The following is an 18,126-nucleotide window of genomic DNA, read 5'->3' as shown; positions in this document are numbered from 1 at the left end:
CGATGAGAATTCTCAGAAGTGATCCCAATATCCTGAGCTTAAGCTCCAGTATTTATACTGTATTTACACACTAGATAACCCATAGGTTTCCAGAAAAGGCCTATTTCACTTACCCATAGAATTGAAACCAGGGGTTTAAATTTACACATAAAATCAGAACCCAGGCATTTCCAACAACCCAGGAAACAAAAACCCAGAGTTTCTAGTTACCTAGGTTGTCAAAAACCAGGATTCTCATTTACCTAGGTTGTCAAAAACCAGGACTTTCATTTACCTAGGTAGTCAGAAACCAGGATTCTCAATTCCCTAGGTAAAAAAAATGACGTAAGCAAGACGACTAAACTTGGGGGGGGGGGGGGGGGGGGGGGGCAGTTTGACCCAGCCACCCTTATAACTGGCTTTCTTCATGGTTCTCTAAAAATTAAGGCTTTCCTTGCGAGACGAGAATCTTCACCATCTGAATCATGAGTAAGTTATATTTTCCTTTTTTTCCTGTATTTCTCGTTTATAATTTATTTTCATATTTGCACTATATTTCTTATTTTATATATATTTATACTACTTGAAAAGCGGTTTACTGTACTTCCAACTTCTTAATATCATTACAGTTCTACTGTCCTGCATATGCTACTATTCTGTTTTTTATAGAGTTTCTCTATTACTATAAGATTTTATTAAAGTTATTCATGTGTGTGTATGTATGTTGTGTCTACTTGCCCGCCCTTGACTGTACGAGTGTGTGTGTGTGTGTGTGTGTGTGTGTGTGTGTTTTTTTTTAGCACTCCTCAGCTCGTACACTTCTTTTTGACTTTTTTTTGACTATTACTGCTCTTAAATTGCTCGTAATTCCAATCTGTCAATGTCCGCCTAATCCTGCTTCTACGTGTCTAGGTGCCCGTTTTTCCTTCTTCTCCCTTATGTTTATTTTATGACATTTTTTATCCACAACATTTCATACTTTAAGATCTTTTAAGAATAACACACTATGGTTTATTAGTCAAAAAGTCAAAAAGAAGTATAAGAGCTGAGGAGTGCAAACACACACACATTCGTACAGTCAAGGACGGGCATGTAGACATAACACACACACACACACACACTCTGTCTCTCTCTCTCACACACACACACATAACATTATAACTTTATAAGAATAATAAAAAGGAGTATTAAGATATTATAAGGGTAATATCTTATAATAATAAAATATATACTCTATATAAAATACTCTTTATAACAATAAAGAGTAGCAGGATATGTAGGATAGTAGAAGGGTAATATAATGATATTATGAAGTAGGAAGGTCAGTAAACCAAGCAGTATAACTATATATAAAATAGAGATATAGAGCAAATATGAAGGTAAAATATAAACCAGAAATACAGAAAAATGTAACTTACTCATAATTCAGATGGTGAAGATTCTTGTCTCGCAAGGAAGGCCTTAATTTTAGAAAACCATGAGGAGCCATTTATAAGGGTAGCTGAGTCAAGCTTCCTCCGCGAGATAATAGTGAGACCAAGGTCTTTCTAAATTGTTTTGTCTCTCTCCACTTTCGAACCTAATGGTAAATTGGAAAGTCCTTTTTCAAAACATAATGGTAAATTTGATAAGCCTTTTTCAAAACATACTAACAAAACATATATTGCGACGTATGGTCTGAGCACTGACAGGCTGACTCCCGCCCCTTCAACCTCTGCAGCAATGCTTGGCAGCACTCATACATCTATTTCCCAAAGACAACCTCTGGATATGATGCTGAGCACATGTACTCAACTTCTTTGGTCGACCATGGCGAGGCCTGTTCTGAGTGGAACCTGTCCTGTTAAACCATTATTTCCCTCTGCATCTGGTCTGGAATCGATCAGTTTCCTGTCCACACTGTTGTACAGTGGTGCATCTGTGGACCTCACCTTGCCTGGGAGCAAGAAACCTTACTTATAATCTTTTAAGTGTGTGTGTGTGTGTGTGTGTGTGTGTGTGTGTGTGTGTGTGTCAAGAGATTGGCACATTGGCAGTGGGCCGGGTTGGAGCGCTGCTCCGGTCCCTGTCATCAGCCGTGTACATTTCTCCTTCTCCTGGTCTGTTCCTCTTCCACCGAGCAGCACGATGGTATAAAATATAGAAGTGCAGTTTACTCTGCTGGGGGAACATGGTCATGCTGATCATGCTGGTCATGCTGACCAAGGAGTAATGATCGAGTTAATGATGTGCCTCTCACCAGCAACACGTCTTTTAAGAGGCTTCTATCTGCTGCTTCTCCACATTTTTTTCCCCACTTGCACTCTGAAGTGTTCTATGCAATCTATAATACAGTGTATGTTTTTACACATTTACTGAGTTACATCTCTCACAATCTCTGTCTTAGTGAATGTATCTATAATAACTCATATAAAGTGTAATAGAAAAGTTATTTTCCTGTAACTTGTGCGTCACTTCTTCATTCTGGTCTTAGCAGTAAATAGATGCGTGTGAATTTTACCCCTTTTTCTGCTGTATCTCTCTTCAGTGACCATCTTCACTTCCTGCATTACGCCTTATTGATAGATCTTTTTTCTTACATGTATTTATCAATCCTGTGTTCACATTTTCAAAAACAGCGGTCTATGTGGACTGAACTGTGCATCACTTTTCAGTGCTTTGACACAAAAAGTATTGAATAAGCTCAGCTTTCAAAATTAATGAATACTTTTCTCACTCAAACGTCATCAAAACTCTGTTCCACAGGGGATGCAGGGGACGTGTCCCCCGCACTTTAAATAAAATGTAAATTTGTCCCCTGCACTTTTCACTGGTCATGGTCAATTTGTGTATCTTTGATTTCTATACGTGTACATGTCTATAAGTCTTTACGTGACCTGATGTTGCCATGACAATCGGTCACTCACGTCACGTGCCACGCCCATGTTCACACCCACACTCAGCGCTCAGAGGTCATGATGAACTCAAAGGGGCAAAAAAAATTCTCTCTTTTTTTTTCTGTAAGTGAACCCTTAGAATTATTAACTGGTTGACCCCCCCCCCCCTTTTTTTGGAGGTCATTAACTCAATGGTTCACATCATTTTTCCACAAGCACTGTGCGTTTTTTTTTTTGTTGTTCTCAATATATTTTTTTTGTGTTATTATTTTAGGCACATTATATTTGTCAATACCCTTGACTTAGATGAAGATCAGATCACATTTTATGACAAATTTATTTCAGAAAACCATGAAATTCCAAAAGGTTCACATACTTTTTCTTGCCACTGTATAATAAAGTAGTGTGTGAATATAAGTATATATTATATATTGTGTGCTATGTATATGCAATACAATGTACACTAAACACAATATAACAATATACAATCTAACATGCAAGTACAGAATCATAAATTGCATATTAAGCCAATTAAGAGCAAGAAGAGATAAAACCCCGCACAGTGGCTTAGTGGTTAGCATTTTCCCCTCACACCGCCAGGGTTGGGGGTTCGATTCCCCCGCTGCCCTGTGTTTGTGGAGTTTGCATTTGTGAGGAGTTTGTCCGGGTACTCCGGGTTCGGGTACTCCGGGTACTCCGGGTTCCCCCAGTCCAAAGACCTGCATGGTAGGCTGCATGGTAGGCTGATTGGCATGTCCAAAGTGTCCATAGTGTATGAATGGGTGTGTGTGTGATTGTGTGCCCTGCGATGGATTGGCATCCTGTCCAGGGTGTACCCCGCCTTGTGCCCCATGCTGCCTGGGATAGGCTCCAGGTTCTCCGTGACCCTGAAAAGGATAAGCGGTATAGAAGATGGATGGATGGATGGATGGAAGAGATACAACCCATCAATTAGACAAAGGTCAGAAAAAATACCCTTGACATTCTGTCCCCAAGCACATCTGAAATGATGGCTACGCCCTTGTGTGTATCTACAGCTATTTTTCCGCATGTTTACATACTGTTTCCAAAAACTAATCAACATTTGTAACCAAATCAAATTTTGATTTTGAGGCGTGTATGAAGTGTATAATTTAGTACATTAGAGAACTCTCACAATCTCTGTCTTATTGAATTATCTTCAAGAACTCATATAAAGTGTATTAGAAAAGTTATTTTCCGGTAACTTGTAATGTTCGTCATTTCTTCATTCTCTTTTGGACTGTAAATAGATGCGTGTAAATTTCACACCACCTTCTGCTGTCCCTCTGTCAGTGACCACCATCTTCACTTCACTTAAGTAATGCCTTACCTTTATTTATAGGATAAGGTACATGCCATAAACATATATGTTAAGAAGTATGTTTTTAAGCAAGGTGAAGAATATTAACTGAAGTATTATTATTTTCCATTGTAAACACATTGTTAGCTAAAATAAAATAATTAAAACAAATATTAAAGATATTAAAGTCTGCATGAGGGAGTGACTACACTGCCTAAAACTTTTGAGAGTCAGAAGAAATCTTTATCTCTTAAAGGCACATTTTCATTAATGATTGTGAGCATGCTTTGTGTCCAGTGTCATGTGCCATATTACTAACAGTGATAAAAACAGTCGTTAGTTTTAATAAGTTTTGTCTTTTCAATAGGAAGAAGAGAAACTTCAACACACTCGAGGAAAACAGACACAACACCTTCATCAGAACTGCCTCAGAGTAAAACAACAAACTCTCCACCTGCATCAACAACAGTAAAACAAGATAAGCCAGACAGCAGCCTCCCTCTAGGTGCCAAAACTTTTCATTATCAATGAAAATACACATCTGTATTATTACATTTATTAACATTTTGGTGTGTTTTATTACACAGTTTTCATCATTCTGGCGGGTTTATTGTTGGTGATACCCGGTGTAGTGGCAATTATTTGTTGGAGACGCAAAGGTACAAAACACACGCACACACACACACACGCACACACGCAAAACAAATACACACATACGAACACATATGTACACACACACACAACAACATCAAATTCTGAGATTGATGAACTGAAACCTGTAGAAGCAGCAGCACTTCTGTAAGTGTCTCTGGATAAGGAAAATGAAATTGTGTAGTTTCCACTAGAGGTGTGATTTCTGAGGTCTTTTCTCTTTAGGAGGAAGATGTGGAGAGAACGTGATTACTGAAGGACATCCGGACTGTAAGAGAAAGCGGAAGGATCAGGTTAGTGTACATGCAGATCGGAGCTCAGCTGCATTTTTATTATTATCTTTATGTCTTTGAGTCCTGCTGTATTTCTAATTTAATCTCCATTTAATTCTGCATGGCTTCTATAATAAGTTATAGCAGATTTGTTTCTACCTTTAGATCTTTACTTGTATTTGTGATACACTGCAGGTAACACAAATGAACCACACATGCTTTCACTGAACACATGGTGTAAAGAAAGAAGTCAGATTTGGAGATTTGTTTCTTTACATAATTTTACTTGCTTCTTGGAGTCAACAGTAAAAGCACTAGAAATTGGTATGTGTGTGTTATATGTATAATTTTCATGTTCTGTCTTTCCACAGACTGAACCTGATGTTACTTACGCAACTGTAACCCATGTGAACACAGCCGGAGCAGCACGGGTCCAGATCAACGCTGCAGACAACACTGAATATGCCAGCATTATAACAAAATAATCCACAGTAAATATACATACAGTACACTCTGAGATATTATATAATAATGATGAAAACATATATTAAACACACACCATGGTAAGCATGTTTTTCCACAAATTGTTGTTTTTCATGTTTTTGTTTGTTTGTTTGTTTTTTCAAGTAAATAGCAGATTCAGATATATGCATGTATGGGGGAAAGGGGGCGGGGTTTCCAGAGTATTGCATTACATTTATTTATGTTAGCTAAGGGTATTGTTCCTCATTTACTTTGTGTGTTAATCATTAAAAATTGCTGATGGATAATCTTGCAGAAGTATTCAGAGCGTATGCATCATTTTATATCTTATGTGTATCATTCTTATATCAGAATAAGAAATGAATGTAGAAGGCTTTTATCATCATCCTGTTTCGTGTAAGAAGACTCCTATATCTGTTCTTGTTTGTGACTTTTAAAGTCTGCTGAGTTCAGGTAAAAATAAAAGAATGAGAATCGATGAATCCAAATGGAATGAATGTGTATTTCTAACTTAGCTTTTGTAAATGTTTCCTAACACTCCTTACAATTTGTTACCGTTTTTTTCCCTTACAATTAGTTACATGTATTTATCATTACTGAATTCACTTTTTCAAAACTCCGAGTTAGCAGTCTGAGTGGATATAGCCGTGGATCAGTTTTCATTACACTTACACAAACTTGTGGCACTGAATATAATGATATGAATATACAGTATATAATATAAATAGCCTTATTCAAACTTCATGGATTCTGTTTTCTGTCAAACTCGACCTCCAGCAGAACTCAGAACATCTACAGCACTTTTTCTTCCTGTTTACTTAATATTTACAAAACTGCTGAATATTGGTTCAATATGTAACATTGGGCTCTCAGGAAGGTTATAGGGCTCCATATACACGAGGATTATTTATACAAAATCAGGGTTAAAAAGCTCCAGCTCAGATACCAAAAAACACTGAGCAAACAAACAGATAGCTAACAGACAAACTAAGAAGACGATTAGAAGTTGGGCGTCCTGGAATAGAATTGTCTATAGGCTAGATGTTACGCAAAAACTAAACAGAATACACACACACACGTATATGTATATGTATGTGTGTGTATGTATATATATTATATATATATATATATATATATATATATATATATATATATATATATATATATACACACACACACAGTACTGTGCAAAAGTCTTATGCACCCTATTTTTTTAAGTACAAACTTTACATATCTCTATGTATATCTCTATGAGTACAAACTCTACATTAATTAATAGACTTCTACATTATCGAGTCAGTATAAAAACATTTCAGATTCCCAAACACTAGTTTTCCAGCACAAAATTGAATGTTACAGAAAGAATGTTTGTATGTCAGTAAAAACAACAGTATATTAAGCGGTAAGAGACACTTTTCAGACCAAAAACCATAATGATGGCTGCTGGATATTGCTGCAAAAATAAGAAGCAAGTGCGACAGTCAAAGTCTCCAGAAGAACTGTGTCTGGTTCTGCAAGATGCTCAATAACACTTACAGCTCATTTCCTTATAAAACTGCATTGGTTCTGTCTGAGACTACTTTTGTTTTGTTTTTTTTTAAAGCAAAGGTTCGTCACACCAAATATTGCCTTTGTGTCATTTATTACTGTTTATCGCTCTTCATAGTATTTTTTTTTAAATGGATAAACATTTCATTCCATTATTTTTGAAGGCATCTTTGCTTTACAGCAGAGGTTCTCAAACATTTGTAACTAGAGCCCCAGATTCCCCTATCATGTGGCATGCCCCCCATATTGTAGGAGAACATGTATAATGATTATTTATTCTATATAAAATCTATCTATATATACACCTAATCTATAATCTGTTTTGATAGATAGATTGATTTTTTTGCTTTTTTGTTTTTGTACTTTTTAAATTAGTTTTCATAACTTTTATGATTTATATATATAAAAAAAAACTTTTATGACTTTTATAAAACTATAACAGACAGGTATGGAACATGAATGATATAAAATGTTTCTGAACACTATAACTACTTTGAACAAGAGAACTAGGCTGTAGTAACGTGGACTATTTCACGTGTAAAATATGTTGCATTACTTTCATCTTGCATTCTAAAAACATTCACATATGAATTATAGGCCTATAAATTGGGATGAAGGGCGCGTCTCGTTAGACAAAACATTGTTAAATCTCCGGCTCTCAGACTCTCACTGAACAGAGCAGACGCAGAGAGAGGTGAGAGTGCAGCGGGAAAGTAACACCTCGTGCTTACAGGACAGAACTGGTGACATTCGGAAAGTCGCTAAGGTTTGTCCAAAAAAAAGTCGCTAGATTTGTCACTAGGCAGAGATCTGGATGTAGATTTAGATCTCTAATGAGCAATTATCTGTAGACCAGCTGTAGTAGCAGCTTTATGGCACAAGATGTCGCTACTTAGTCGCTTAGCCGTAGCTCTATAATCAAAGACCTAGGAAGAATAAATAAATAATTAAAATTAAAAAATGAAATAAACATTTTATTTATTTATTTATTTATTTACTTATTTATTTACATTTTAAGCTCTTTAAACTCTAATAAATCATGTTATTGATTACAATTATACTCATGATTATTCTTACTTTCATGACCAGCCTCTAAGTGCTCCTCAGCTCACACATGGTAAATGTGTCTTCATTACTTCCTGTAAGGCTAGTTAAACACACTTACATTACAGCTTTGTCCTAAACACTAGAAGTCATGTGTTGAAATAAGTGAAGTTAATGTTTATTAAATTAATGTTCATGGACAGTTTTTTTTTTGTTGTTTTTTTTGATTGGGGTGGGGGGGGTACAGTAAAGTAAGATAAAACCACCACATGAGATAAAATATAAATAAATATTAATACTACATATAAAATGTGAATTGAGTCATGGAAAGAGTGATGAAAGAGATTTAGAAAAAAATGATAAATGAGACAGCGGTTGTTGTGGTTTCCTGATAATCACACTATATAACAGAGAGACCCTCAGGCAGTGTGACAGTGTATGTGTGTGTGTGTGTCACTTTGAGGGACTGGTGTGTGTGCAGAAAAATCAGTAATGATGAAGTGCTTGTATCTTTTGTCTGTTGTGTTTCACGTCGCTGCAGGTGAGTGAAGTTATTTTCTATTTTCTATTACAGAAAGGAGAGAGAATATTAGCCAGTTCTTAGTTCAGCTGCTTTGTGTTTAGTTCATGTGGTTTCTGTCCAGACTGGGTTTACAGTAGGCCGTAGTTCAGCCCTGTTCCTGAACAACCAAACCAAACACTGTCAAATGTTTATCATTTAGAGTTTTACTTAATAACAACTTTACTTACTACAGTGTTATAATAATAATCGGCCCAACAGAGATGAACACGTTCAATGGAAATATTTGATTATGGCTTTATATTTTATAAATGTAATGCTATTAAAATGCTAAATTTCAAGAGCAGCATGTACTTCTAGTTAAATTGTCCAAAGACAGCAGTAATCTTTATACACAAGGTAAACATACACATCATGCCTTGTGTTATAATCTCCTTATTTAGACCTGTTCAGCTTTGATCATGTGGATTTTTTCTTCCTGATTAACTTCAGTCTAAAATGTACTGATGAAGAGAGGTGGGCGAATGAATAAGGAGGAATCTACAGTGAGATTATTTTACATCCCTATAATACTTACAGTGTATGTTTTTACACATTTACTGAATTACATCTCTCACAATCTCTGTCTTATTGAATGTATCTATAATAATTCATATAAAGTGTAATAGAAAAGTTATTTTCCTGTAACTTGTACGTCACTTCTTCATTCAGGTCTTAACTATAAATAGATGCGTGTGAATTTCGCACCTTTGTCTGCTGTCTCTCTGTCAGTGACCATCTTTGCTTCCTGCATTACATTTTACACCATATTTAGTAACATGTATTTATCAATCCTGTGTTCACATTTTTGAAACTCACATCAGCGGTCTATGTGAATTAACTGTGTATCACTGTTCATTACTTTGACACAAAAAGGATTAAATAACTTCAGCTTTCAAAATTCATGAATTCTTTTCTCACTCCAACTCCAATAAAACGGTGTATCTATTTTTCACGTTTACATACTGTTTTCAAAACTAAGGAATTTCATTTTAACCAAACATTAAAGAAACAAAGTGTTACTTTTAAAAATATATTTTTTAACTAATTAGATTAGATTAACAAATGAATTAGATTGCTAAATCCTAAAAACATGCCGGTAGGTGCCTAAAATAACCTGCTTATGATTGTGTGTGTGTGTATGTGTGTGTATGTGTGTGTGTGTGTGTGTGTGTGTGTGGTTTCCTGCAATCGACTAGCATACAATCCAGGGTGTATTTCCGCCTTACACCCAGTGTTTCCAGGATATTTTCCAGATAGCCCAATGTGCCTTAACCACTGAGCTACCACTACCACTGTGCATTTCCTGTTCATGTCTGAATGATGAACTCGTCTGAATCGACTCAGTGCATGATTTTTAAAATTGTTTTATATGAAAAAATATATTTTTAGAACTTGGAGATATGTGATATCTGACGTGTGTGTGTGTGTGTGTGTGTGTGTGTGTGTGTGTGTGTGGCAATTTTTTTTTGTTATTTTCTTGGAATTTCTAAGGTTAAATTTTTCTGTACTTTGGATTTACTCCCTGCTAAAAGTCATTGTGTTGTGAGTGATAAAGCGTTCTTGTTCAGAGAGACTTTGCTTGTGTTCTTGTGGTTTTGAGGCGTGTATGAAGTGGTGCGATAGTTATAGTTGTCACAGCTCCGTCAGATCAGAACTCAAATTCCCAAGATGCAACACTCACTTCTCATGCACGCATGCACTCACCATCCCCGGAGTTCTGATCAGACACACCTGGCACCAATCACACACACACACACACACACTCTCACCGCTAGTACTTAAGGATGTCACTCATCCAGAATCTATGCGAAGTATACGCTCAGTCAACTCGTTTCTCTGCGTTACCAAGCCGTTCTAGTTAGTTTGTCTTCTTGTGATCCTCGACCCTTGTTTCCGGTTTCGACTACGTTCTCTGCCTGACCCCGTTTGTGTTGTTCGTCCGATCGCTTGACCTTTGCCTGTCTTACGACTACATTTCTTGTACTTCCCGATACCATGCTCTACACCTGCCGCCCGCTCCTGCTTCCGTGCCGATTCGAGGTTCGTGGCAATAGTACATTATGGATGTGAAGTTATCTGCTGTACTGAGCTGCACGCTGGTAAAGCCAACCTGTTGTGTACAGTTTTATAAAATAAACAAGACAGTATTTTTAAAAAAAAAATGTATTCAAAATCGATTAGTAAGAAATTTAAGTGAATAAACAGTCAATCACAGTTTATTTCCTAATTTAGCTGTAGACACACTTTTTTTTTTTTCTTTTTTTCTTTTTTTCTTCTATACATAAGGGGGCATGTTTTGGATCTATGGGCAGCACAATGGTACAGCAGGTAGCATTACTACTTCACAGCTCTAGGGTCCCAGTTCAATCCTGAGCTCAGGTTACTGTCTGTTTGGAGTTTCACATGTTCTCTCCATGTCCATGTGGGTTTTCTCTGGGTTCTCCGGTTTCCTTACAACTCCCAAAAACTTACCTGTGTATTGACTACACTAAGTGTGTATTCCAGGGTGTATTCCCTCCTTGCACCCAGTGTTCCCAGGACAGGCTCCAGAGCCACCGTGACCCTGAGTAGGATAAAGTGCTCACTGAAGCTGAATGAAAGAATGTACAAATGAATGAATGAAGATGGATCTAATCTGCATTATTGGATGTGAGGTTAACTGCTGTATTGAGCTGCATGTTGGTAGAGAAGAGTTTTGAAAATTGATCTCAGTGCTGACATCCATGTAACCAATTATAAAAAGAATAATAATAAAAAAAAAAGACTAAGGGATGTATGGCAGTGTGCGTGTTGCGTATCACTCAGTATTCTCTGTGCATGGCACAGTGTCGGTTAACTGATGCTGTAAGAAAGAGGAAGTAGCCATCCTCCCATCAGCCCCCATGCTGCCCTGGCCACAATCATGTGGTTACTCTGACATGCTGAGCGTCTCACACTGGCTCTAACATGAGAACACTAGATATGTATGCAGCTGTGGTTTTATGAACACCAGGTAACTGCCAGAGGTGGTGAGAATCACTGGATATCTTCCTGTGTGTGTGTGTGCGCGTGTGCATATGTGTGCGTCTGCGTATGTGTGGATGAATGTGTGCATATGTTTGTGTGTGTGCGTGCGTGCGTGTGTGTGTGTGTTTGTGTGTGTGTATGGTGAGAGCATTCAGCAAAGTCACAAGTGATGTGTGACATAGTATTTGCAATAAATATCACTGTCATATGAACATTTTTACTGAAACCTAATCGCATTTACTCTGGATATCCAGGTTTCACTGAACCATAGTTACATACTTAACTACTATTTCAACCTCCCTAACCTGCAGGAGTGGTGAGAATCAACTGGATAACGTTTTCCATTATGACACAAGAACAGAGTATTTAGTTCTTCCACTATTTTCTCAGAAGTGAACACTAGCAAAGAGGTAGTTTTCAGAGACACCCATTTCAGTCTGTTCTCTTTCTCATAAGGAGCAGCCTTAAAGGACTCTAGCACAAGGAGGAGGGGGATTACTGTTATGACTGTTATCAGTCCTAACATCCTCCGCACTATTTGGTACTATTTAATTCAACCGAATGTTATTTGTAGAGGGCTTTTAAAAGTAGACAAGGCAGCTTTAAGGAAAATAATTGTATTGTGTATATGAGACAATAAAAGAAATCTAGATGTAGATTTAGATCTCTAATGAGCAATTATATGTAGATCAGCTGTAGTAGCAGCTTTTTTTCAAAAGATGTTGCTAAGTAGTCGCTTTGTCATAGCTCTATAATCAAAGCCCTAGAAGAATAAATACATAATTAAATACTTTTACATCCCAGTTTTTTTTTTTTTTTTTAAAACATTTTTAACTCTTTAAACTCTAATAGATTATGCTATTGATAACAATTATACTCTTAGGATTAATCTTACCTTTCGTAAGGAGTCATGATCATCGCTTATGACCAGATTCTTGTCACATTACAGCAAACCAGTTACTCCATTTCCCAGTATGCACCAAGAACTAAAAAAATGGCCGACAAAAACTGCAACTCAAAAATTTGCACAAAAACACGTTCACCATCCTGATTTCCAATTAGAGACACTTGCTGCCAATTGCACCTTCACCCACACCACTCCTTTATAGAGATTGTTCACACACACTGTCTGTGAAGTATACACTCAGTTTTTGACGTTGTTCTCGTTTTTGACCTCATCTCTCTGTCTAACCTTATTTTGACTGTTTGTCTGATCACCTGACCTCTGCCTGTATAAGTTAGTGGGTTTTGCACTTGGTGTTTTTTGGTATTAAATTACATAACCTGCACCTTCTTCAGTCTTTGACTCCATTTCATGATTATTGTAAGTGCTCCTCAGCTCACACATGGTAAATTTATCTTTATTACTTGCTGTAAGTCTAGGGAAACACACTTTCTGCTAAACACTAGAATTCATGTGTTTCGAAATCTGTGAAGTTAATGCTGCAGATCATGTACACTTTTTTGCAGTGATGACACTATAAATAAATGATGAAATGATCACATGAGAAAATATATGAATAAATAGTAATACTGTTATATATTAATTAATTATATTAATACAATATATTAGGTCATGGAAGGAGTGATTAAAAGTTTTTGAGAAATGAGACAGCAGTTGTTGTGGTTTCCTGATCATCACACTATATAACAGAGTGACACTCAGGCAGTGTGACAGTGTATGTGTGCAGAAGAATCAGTAATGACGAAGTGCTTGTATCTTTTGTCTGCTGTGTTTCACGTCGCTGCAGGTGAGTGAAGTTATTTTCTATTTTCTATTACAGAAAGGAGAGAGAATATTATCCAGTTCTTAGTTCAGCTGCTTTGTGTTTAGTTCATGTGGTTTCTGTCCAGACTGGGTTTACAGTAGGCCGTAGTTCAGCCCTGTTCCTGAACGACCAATCACTGTCAAATGTTTATCATTTAGAGTTTTACTTAATAACAACTTTACTTACTACAGTGTTATAATAATAATAGGCCCAACAGAGCTGAACACATTAAATTGAACTATTTGATTATGGCTTCATATTTTATAAATGTAATGTTATTAAAATGCTAAATTTCAAGAGCAGCATGTATTTGTAGTTAAAATGTCCAAAGACAGCAGTAATCTTTATACACGAGGTAAACATATCATGCCTTGTGTTATAATCTCCTTATTTAGACCTGTTCAGCTTTGATCATGTGGATTTTTTCTTCCTGATTAACTTCAGTCTAAAATGTACTGATGAAGAGTGGTGGGGGAATGAATAAGGAGGAATCTACAGTGAAATTATTTTACATCCCTATAATACTTACAGTGTATGTTTTTACACATTTACTGAATTACATCTCTCACAATCTCTGTCTTAGTGAATGTATCTATAATAACTCATATAAAGTGTAATAGAAAAGTTATTTTCCTGTAACTTGTGCGTCACTTCTTCTTTCTGGTCTTAGCAGTAAATAGATGTGTGAATTTCACACCTTTTTCTGCTGTCCCTCTGTCAGTGACCATCTTCACTTCCTGCATTGTGCCTTATTCACAGATTTTTTTGTTTGTTTGTTTGTTTTTTGTTTTTTTAAACAAATGGTTAAATGCACTTATCAGTGCTGTATTTTCATGTCACTGCAAACCAGCGACTCCATTTCCCAGATTACACCATGGACTACAAACATGGCCGACGACTACAACTCCCAAAGCTACAGACTATCACTCACCTTCTCTTGAGAACTAATAAGACTGACCTATTCCCAATTACAGTCTCAATCACACCACACTACTTAAGAGATTTTCACACACACACAGTAATTGTGAAGTATATGCTCAGTTAAATTTTATTATTGTTATTTTATTAAACTGCCATAGCTGCACTTGCTTCCATCCTAACCTCCATTTTGTGACATGTATTCACAATTTCAAATCTCAAATCAGCGGTCGATGTGGACTGAACTGTGGATCACTTTTCATTACTTTGACACAATTCAGTAAAATAAATTCAATAAAAATCTTTCAATAAAATAAATTGTTGCAAAGTAAATAAATAGATAAAAAAAAGAAAAACTGCTGATTTCCTGTTTAACCTCACCCAGCTGTTCTGTTTTTCACTTTATTACCATCTATACAAAAGGGGAACTCTGTGGATCTATGAGCAGTGTGGTGATGCAGTGGGTAGCGTTGTCTCCTCACAGCTCCAGGGTCCCCGCTTCAGTCCTGAGCTCGGGCTTCTGTCTGTGTGGAGTTTCTGTGCTTGTTCTCCCCATGTCCATGTAGGTTTCCTCCGGGTTCTCTGGTTTCCTCCCACCTCCTAAAATACACCAGTAGGTGGACTGACTAAAACTGCTGTGTGTGTGTGGGTGGGTGGGTGGTTCCTGCAATTGACTGACGGACAATCCAGGGTGTATTTCGGGTATACTCAGGGGTATGTTGTTGAGACTTTGCTAGTACTTTGGTTAAATGAGTTGGATTTGTGGGGTGTATGAAATGTTTTGGTAGTTATATGGGGGTGCAGTTTCCAGGGGGGATGACTGCTGAGAAGGAATACAGAGACATCAAGCTTTATGTTAAAGGTAAAGCATTTCATTACACAATAAAAGTGGATATTCCGTGAAAGCAGACTTGATCAGTCTTCAAATGAATTATTGTTACATACGTAACAAAATGTCTTCTCCATTTACCATAACTGAGGGTTTTACTCTAATGAGTCATTTTGTGACACTGATTAGACTGGCCTGAAACTTTGGACTGGTATCAGAGTGGATTTGACATATTTCTCAGTCTAATCTATGATTTATTTTGGTAACACTTTAGTGTTTATTGAGCTACATAACACCTGTATAATTCCATCATTACAAATGACATAAGCCTACATAAACATTTATAAAAGCTTCAAAGGTGTTGTCGTGGAAAACAATCTTTCCAGCCTAAATCAAAAAACTTCAGAGACGGAGTATTAGTAGATGTCAAAAAGTAAATAAACTTTATTGAAACAGAAAAGTGAGACAGTCTGCAGAAAGTCCAAATTATTCAAACACACACAGCCCTTTTTATACCTTTCTCCACAGCGTACTCATCTTAGGCGGGTTTTTGCCTTTCCTCATTAAAACAGACCAATCTTCTTTGCCACAATTAATTATTCATGTCTATATGATATCTTAAATTTGTGGAGCATGTGCAGTTAGTTGTTTTTCTTAAAACGGTTTTATGAGGACAAGGTTTCTTTTTTTTTTTTTTTTCTTTTTTTTTTCTTTATTTTTTAAAAAGGTTTCACTCAGAGTCAGAGTCAACACTCCCTTCTTATGCTTCAGTGAGCTTCTGTCTGTTTCTCTCAGCTGTCCTAGCTGATATCTACCTCCCTTCCTAAGGCCCTATACTAACTCGTTAATTGGTATCAGGCCTCAAGGTTATTTACTTCTGTGCAGGAAGATATAGGCTAGTACAGAAAAACAATTACTGTACAGTAAGACACAATTCTTCTAACTCAATACACACTTATAATATAACTTGATCAAAAAGTGTTCTATGGATTTGGATTATGCTTCTAAATATTGATTATACATATAGATTATGCTTAAATAATAAATCTAAATGTTATACATATTGATTACACTTTATTAGCATATCCAAATGTTAATTACACTTATTGATTATACTTCATAAATATTTTCTATAGTGGCAGTAGCCACGTTTCCATCCAAGGGTTTTTTAGCGATGAAAGCTTTAGCGCATTAAAATGTTTACTGTTATATCTGATGGAAATGCAAATTATCGATATAACTTCATAAGTGTCGACATAATCTTTGTTCATTTAACTTGAGCACATAAACTCTATATCGATACTTTAAATGTTGCGAAAAATAGCTTGGAAAAAGTTTTTGTCGAGAAAATGACATTCACGCAAAACAAGTGTGTCACATGACAAAATTTATCCACCACACAAGACACAAGATGCGGCAAGGAATTACGATATGCAGTTTCATTGTCCTCCGCTACATTCAGCAGCCTGATATAACGCCGCATTCATTTTTCTTTAATAGCTGTGCATACACCATATACACATCCATGGACGGTCGTTTTACTGACCCCGAAAGTTTCCCCCAATACACTGTACTCGGCGCAGGATGCCAGCTTGAACCTCCACCATGGGCAGGGCCGGAGTGGGACACATTTTTAGCTCGGGAGTTTAATGCCCAAAACCAGCCCATTTTTTTCGTGGTGGAAGAACTTGGATAAATGAAGAGACAGTTCAGTTCTTACTATCCCGTTATATTTATTACTGACATGTTTCACCAAGAATATAAGATATCTTAAGATAAATAACATATAACAGGCTACTGAGTATAGTTTTCTTCTACAAAAAGTCCAACTGTAACATTATGAAAAACAATGTTTGTTTGCATTCAAACTAATATGAAATATTTCAGTAAGAAATGTGTTGATGGTTTGTTTATATCTTCACGGTAAGGACCTGAGTACACGTGCGTGTGTGTGTGTGTGTGTGTGGATTAGCAGGAAGAGCAGAGATGGAGCAGGACAATGGCTGTTGGTCCTGCAGTAAATGTTTTGGTTTTGCTGTCAGCGTGTGTGAGAGATGAATCAGTACAAAGGTAGATAAAGGAGAAGAGAGGGACAGACTGACCGCATGGGGTAAAAGTAACTGAGATTCCTACCTAGTTACGTGTGTGTGCTCCTGGAGAGCGGAGACACTTACTCGGAGGGGTGCGCGCTGGGAGTAACTCGTCAGTCACCATGGAGACTTGGCATACCCCTTACTCCAGTGACCTCTCACCTTTGCGTGTGTCTCTGTGTGTGTTGCTTTACAATTCCCTTATAGAAGACTTTTTTTTTTTAAGCTCTCTCTCCTTCAAATTCACAGCTCCATTTTCTCTGTCTGTTTTATCACACACACACACACACACACACACGCACACACACTCGTGCCCTCTCTCTCTTTCTCTGGGAGTATCTGATGACTCTGATGTGGAGCAGCTGTTGCATTTCTCAGAGTCGCCCTCATTTCTTCCCCCTTCTTTCATTCCTCCCTTCTTTCTCTCCCCACATTACAACAGCAGCTTCACTCAGAATCTCTCTGTCTCTCTGTGTGTGTGTGTGTGTGTGTGTGTGTGTGTGTGTGTATAAGTGTAATTAGCTTTTTTTCTGACGTTGAGGGAGTGCATGTGTGATGGAAAATTGTAATGATTAAAAATAAATAAATAAATATTTGTTCACTTGTCTGTGATATAAATGTAATTATTGTATGATTCCAATCATTCCAATGATTTTTATAGTCAATATCGCTGAATTTGTGTATTTTCCTGTGTATTTTTTTTAAATATCAAAATTCTAAAAGGTGTGCATCATACCTGACACCTAGTCGAACACTTTACAGTTGGTTGTGTGACTGT

At 36.9% G+C, this 18,126-nt stretch overlaps 1 protein-coding gene across 3 annotated transcripts in view; it reads left to right on the top strand.

Moving 5' to 3' along the window:
* Nucleotides 1-361: 361 nt before the first annotated feature.
* The window catches only part of LOC128635221 (nectin-2), a 29,980-nt gene continuing 12,215 nt past the window's right edge, over nucleotides 362-18,126 (top strand). Inside the window, exon 1 of one of the 3 annotated variants that reach the window (XM_053687033.1) lies at nucleotides 362-468. In XM_053687033.1, the coding sequence (XP_053543008.1) occupies nucleotides 465-468 (4 nt within the window). In that variant the 5' untranslated portion in view covers nucleotides 362-464. The remainder of the gene's footprint in view (nucleotides 469-18,126) is intronic. The other 2 variants (XM_053687029.1, XM_053687038.1) reach the window with 2 other exon arrangements.

The sequence above is a fragment of the Ictalurus punctatus genome, chromosome 2 (genome assembly GCF_001660625.3).
Source record: "Ictalurus punctatus breed USDA103 chromosome 2, Coco_2.0, whole genome shotgun sequence".
NCBI classification, from domain to species: Eukaryota; Metazoa; Chordata; class Actinopteri; order Siluriformes; family Ictaluridae; genus Ictalurus; species Ictalurus punctatus.
Note: the sequence above shows the minus strand (reverse complement) of the source record. Positions and strands in the feature narration are given on the sequence as shown.